The sequence below is a fragment of the Sciurus carolinensis genome, chromosome 1 (genome assembly GCF_902686445.1).
Source record: "Sciurus carolinensis chromosome 1, mSciCar1.2, whole genome shotgun sequence".
In the NCBI taxonomy this organism is placed as follows: domain Eukaryota; kingdom Metazoa; phylum Chordata; class Mammalia; order Rodentia; family Sciuridae; genus Sciurus; species Sciurus carolinensis.
In genome coordinates, this window is record NC_062213.1 from 41,726,873 (window position 1) to 41,732,872 (window position 6,000).

A 6,000-nucleotide genomic window follows, 5' to 3' on the forward strand; every position below is an offset into this window, starting at 1 on the left:
TTTCTTCCTTCCTTTTAAAGAGTCTTTAAGCTCAGAGGATCACTACTTTTAAATCCCAGGACACAGTTGTAGTTTTCAAATGAAAATGCAAAGTACTGGAAATAATGTTCGATAACAGTTAAACTTCTAAAAATTTAGTCTTTCAAGTCTGTGCCTTTTATGCTGTTATATGTGAAACAAATAGAGACCCAAAAGTAATTTAAATGGACAATTAGCTATTCCGGGCCTCAAAACAGCTTCTAGTGAGAAAGACTGACTCACTGCCTAACAAAGAGTCTATGCTAGAGTCTCCAAGTTGACATTTTAAAAATATCTGATCGGCCTTTGGGAGGATATTCCAATGCCTAAAAACAGTGTCTATCACAATGAAACCGTTCACTCAGAAAACATCCAATTCTGGTTCACCCTGAGAAATATTACAACCCCAAAGATACTGATTTCAGGGGGAAGCAGTCCTTGAAGAGGACAGGTGTAGTTCATACAAAAAACTTCCTTAAGAACACTGTCAAAAGTATGCAAAAACCCCAGAAGTCTATTCTTTCTCCAGAATCCTCAAACAGTAACATTTCCTAGTAAATCCCTAAACAGGACTCAGCAGGGAGGGAGGGGCGGTGTGGAGGAGTCCTCCTAACCCTGTACAGTTTTTTTAGGCAAGCTTCTCTTGAAAATCATTAGATGAAGTTGTCCCTTTGCCCCGTTTTGCAATCAAATGAGCAATAATGTTTTTCTGAAATAAACAGAGAATTGCTCCCTTTTTGTGTATAAGGAGCTAAAGTTCATAACTGACTGGGAGGTAACTAATTCTAAGGATTAAGCCATCATTTGTCAATGAGAAATATTAGTAAGGAGAGAAAATTTTTCACAACATGAGCACCCAAACAAATACTCATTTATTCTGTATAGTTTCCAGTTCTACATGCTCCAACCTCGAGAAAGGTATGGGGACCTGCTAGCACACATAAATGCTCCCACGCTGACCACAAACGCCAAGCCAAATAAGTTTCTCAATCTGAAACTGCCTCAACTCACAGAAAAAAAAGGGGGGGTTCCTTAAAAACAAAAGATTACATACAGTAATTTGTCTTGGAAGAGATAGTTCAATTAATTAGAAGTGGAAAAGTTATTAGGTGGCAAAAGGAAGGGACGTGGGGACTAGAAGCGGCAGAAACTGCCACTGCCACATTCCATAAACCGCGTAGCTGCACTGGGGCTACAGGCGGAATCCTAGCTGCTTGTGCTTCCACCTGGCTGGACAGAGTCCTTGGTGCCCAGGTAGGGGCAGCCTTGGACACCGAGAGCCTCGGGAGGCAGTTCCCATTAGAGGGCGCTCATTGGGCAACATAGAGGAACTAGCTCCAGCCCCAGAAACGCGAACCAAAGGAGAAATCAAGTTCCCACTGCCAGGGCAGGGAAGAGATGCTGGGTGCCCGCAGCTGGCCCCGCCCGGATAGGGATTCCTCCTGGCCCGGGAAGCCCCCGCCAGGACCCGAGAAGGCAAGTATGACAGGAGGGAAGCCTCTGCCCCCGAGGGGACGAGGTGACCTGAGGCCGAGCGCAGTGTCACACGCATCCCGCCTCCCTCAGCTTGCCGCACTCCAGTGCAACTCTGATTAAAATGTCGTCCTGCCCTTAAGGCCCCGGGCTGCCTTCCAACCCTCAACTAGGGGGGATCACCAAATACAGATTCCAGCAGCCCGGCGTCCAGGCATTTTCGAGCTCTTTCCACGTAACCCCGAGTCCCCTGCGGAACTGCCGACTGCTGTTACCACGTAGTATCTGTACCTCGCGCCAGCCACAGAGCTCATCAAACAAAAGAACTTTTACAAACTTTCCTCTGCGGACACTCGTAGGTTTCTTAAACCTGGTCCCCATTTCCCCAGAACTTGCATTCAGTCGAGTTGGAAAGCTGGAATGCGAAGATGGTACGCGGAAAAGGGGACCCAGAAGTTTCCAGGTTAGCCCTTGAAGCTCTTGGACAGCACCCGATCCCTCGCGGGCCCTAGTTGGGCTCGCATAGCAGGCCACTCTTTTTCTCTCCGCCCTTCCTGGACCATGCAACCAGATCCCCGGAGGGCGAAGAAGTTCTGAGTGACTTCAGGGGCCTCTGCGGCGAAACAAAACTGCATTTCTTATGTTTCCATCCCTGGGTACAACAGGGCAACTCCAGCGATTAGTGCTTTTTTTGGTAAGGAAAGAGACAGGGGAGAAAGGGGTAGAGGAATGAACGAATCTGTCCCAGCAGGTCCCCAAGGGCCAAGCGCGACATCGAGGATGGGGGCTCCCCCAGGTGGCGCTCCCCGATTTCGCGAAGGCTCCTCTCAGCCGGCTTCTCTCATAGCCCGGAGCACCCTAAAGAGCGCGCGTCCCCCGCCTGGCCCACTCACCGAGTCCGCAGACACGCAGGCCACCAAGCCCAAGGTGAGCAGGATCCACGCACGCTGCATATTCCCCTGGGACCGGCTGCTCCCAGCCGCAGCTTGCAACCAGGGCGAAACGAAGCCTTCAGTCCAGCTCTAGGCGCAGCCCGCGCAGAGGCAGCCGAGCAGCCGCAGCGACCGCGGCTCGGGCTGGGGGGCTGAGGCTCGGGGCTCGGAGGCGCTCGCTCTCTCCTCCTGCGCCTGCTCCGGCCGCCCGCGCTGCGCCCCGGGAACGCGGCGCCTTCTCACTTGTTGGTTTCTGCACTCCCGACACGGAGTTGGTGCTCCGGGAAGGCGGCTCTCAGGAGCTCTTCTCGATCGGCTGTGGTTTCACTCCTCCGTGGACTCCTCCCGCGTCGCGGTTCAGTTTCTGATTTGAAGGAATAAATTCGATGGCTTGAAATAAAGCTGCAGCCGAAGTTTGGGGGCAGAGCGGCGGGGGCGCGCTATCCGCGCGGCCGGAGCTCCGGGAGTATCTGGAGAGGAGCGCGTTGGAGCGGGGCTAGTGGCTCGCTGCTGCGCCCCTCCTCCTCCTCCCGCGCCGCCACCTCCTCCCGGGTCCTCCTCCTCCTCCCGGGTCCTCCTCCTCCTCCTCCTCCTCCTCTTTTGCTCCCGCTCCCTCCCTCCCTCCCTCCCGAGCCTGCCTCTCCGGGCTCCTCCGGGCGACTGGGGGAGAGGAGGCGGCAGTGTGGCTCCCAGATAAAGCCGGGAGAAATTCCTACAGGATTACACCCCGATTGGCAGCTCTGAGCACCAGTGGGCGCCGGCGGCTCCGCGCTGTGGCTGCTCTGGGAACGCTCGTCCACAAACCAGAGCTCCTTCATTTTCTCGCTCCCCTTTTCCCCTTTGCTCCCCTTTTCCTTTCTCCTTTGCATTATTTTCTTCCCTATCCCTCCCCCCACACACACACTGCCTTTCTCTTTTTCTTCACTTTCATAATTCTGAAGAAAGATCAGTGAAGAAACGACATATGTAGCTTTTGTGCTCATATTCGACCAGTAGAAAGAAACAGCTTTGAGACTTTGAAAAAAAGAAAGTTCATGCATATGAACCTTCAAGCAATGTGAAATGTTCATAAATTACTAGTTCACAAAAATTGCATCTTAGAAGACAATAAATGTAACAAATGTGCATGAAGATTGTTTCCCATCTTCCTGAACCCCCGCACCTCCCCCAGAACAGGGAAGTGGAGGAATGATCCTATAAACCCAATATGCAACAGTTCCAAAGCTCATAATTTCATTAAGGGCTTAAATACAATTTCTGCCTCACACGCAGTTTATGCCCCTAAGGCATTTTATAGGCTCGGTTTCCGCATAGTGGTGTTAGTGTTTGGAAGCTACAAATAGGGCAATTTGATGAGAAATTGGATAGAGACTCTGAATAATAACAGATTTATGAGAATTTCAAAGAGGACGGATAAAGTTATTTCTGGCTTGAAGAAAATGATGAACATGTATTTCCTGAGTGGAGGTAACAGATTCAAAATATTTTGCTTTGAATTTTTTTCCTTTAGATTCATTTTCTGTGGTATGCTATAGAACATGGCAAATGCTATTCCCTTCCAGTTTCAACCATCCTTTCTTTCTCTTCAAGTTATGGAGTAATGAATTATGGAACCATTCTGCTCCATAATACCCAAGAGGCCAGAGACTTTCTGTCTTTAACACCCCTGTATTCTCATTTTTGATACATAAAAACACATTAAATATAGGTCAAATAATTTTGCTCTAAAGCTCAATTCATACAACACAAGAATTGGGAGATTTAAAGGTACTCAGATGTAGACATACAGATGTGAGGTCATGATAATTTTTAAACTGTATTAGAATAAAATAAAAGTATATTGTAAGTGAGAATTGCAATGTCTTGGTGACCTATCACTGTCACAAATCTCAAAGAAAGAAATTTAACTGGAAAGTTATTACTCAAAGCTGAAGACATTCAACTCTTTGGTTTAGTGTGCCAACTCCCAAACTGCAAATGCTCCCGGGAAAATATAAGGCATTGGCAACCAAAAAGGTAACACAGAGAAGCAGAGAAGTAGGCAAAGCAGAAAGAGCAGAAGAGAAAGAGCAGGAAGCTGGAAGTTGTAACATCAGTGTTTTCTACTCCATAGACACTGAGCTAGCATCTGGCCCAACATGGATCCAGGTTGGTTTTTGAAAGATGGAAATACGGCCATATTTCCAAATGGACTTGTTATGGGTTGAAGAAGCTCATGGAATGGGGAAACTGTTGAAAGAAGGTTCCAAAAGAAAATGAACAACGTGGAAGAAATGCATCAAACCCTAACTGACCACCTCTATCCCCAACAGCCAGGTACTCTATGCATTCGTTTGCTCCTTATCAGTTATTGCTGTTTGGGGGGCCATCCACCTTGCAAGAAGCATGTTGACTGATTCAACTCAGGCAGACACTGAGGGAATATCTGTCAGCTCTCCCAAAGACATCCTCCAACATTCTCAGCAACTTATTCTTTAAAGATTATAATGCAACATTGAGACTATTGTAATAAGGGAATTGGGACTTTTTTATAGTATAAACTATTTTAGTGGTTTACACTCTAAAATAAATGAAAACAATAGATTTCAAGGACTTGTGTTAAAATGATGAACAGGTATGGCAGGTGGGAATCATCTGACAGCATAAAAAGCACTTACCCAAGAGTTGTTACAAATAGGTCATCTATACTGAGTGGAGAATAAGGGTAGGGGACAACTGTTGTCCACTGGCATTAGTCAAGAATATGTCTAAATTTGGAAATAATGGAGGCATCTTTGTATGTTTTGCTAACTGGACTTTGTTTAAGAAAATTAATGGGGACTGAATTTTAGTCAAATTTTGCACAGTATACACTCAGTATAGCTTGTTATACACTATAGCTCAGTATACACTCAGTATAGCTTGTGATACACTCAGTATAGCTTGTTATAAATCCTAGGTCCTCCAGTTTAAGGACTGTACTCTAAAGAGCATGGCAGGTGAAATAGCTTAACCAAATTGCTTTCTAAATAGCTTTACTGACTGCCAAAAGAAAATTCACTTCAAAAATCTAAGAAGAAAAATATATAAAATGAACAGTATATAGTAATTAAGACATAGATATGCAAAAGGTAGGGATTAAAGAAAAATAAATGAAAAAATAGAAATGAAAGCAACTAAAGACATAGTTTGTAACCTAAGCTGACACCTTGGTATCATATTATAACCACGGACAAGCAGGTGCTTGGTCCCAGGGTGAGCTGTTAGAGTAGGGGAAGCTACAAAAAGAACAAGATGCCACTCTGCTGTCCTCGGTTGTTCTTCCACTTTCCACTCCCTGGAACGTTCCCAGGCATGGAGGCTAGTAATCAGTTTGGTAGGATCAGCCCTGACAAAATTTACTTGAAAGATGATAAAACCTGAAAGTAAGAGGAAATACAGTCAGCCAACTATTAATTACCCATTGCTAATAATGGCAAGTGAGCTGAGGCCATGACAAAAATCTACAACAATTCCAAAAAGAATATTTTTAGCCTCAAACTTTCCTCTGTTCTCTTCATTCACCTCCATCAACCCTTTGCCAGGGAAGTTATCTGAT

The 6,000-nt window shown here is 46.2% G+C and overlaps 1 protein-coding gene across 1 annotated transcript in view; it reads right to left on the minus strand.

The window, feature by feature from the left end:
* Positions 1 to 2,978, minus strand: part of Sdc2 (syndecan 2) — a 103,676-nt gene extending 100,698 nt beyond the window's left edge. Inside the window, exon 1 of the mRNA XM_047554954.1 lies at positions 2,385 to 2,978. Coding sequence (XP_047410910.1) covers positions 2,385 to 2,444 — 60 coding nt within the window. The 5' untranslated portion in view covers positions 2,445 to 2,978. The remainder of the gene's footprint in view (positions 1 to 2,384) is intronic.
* Positions 2,979 to 6,000: the final 3,022 nt, after the last annotated feature.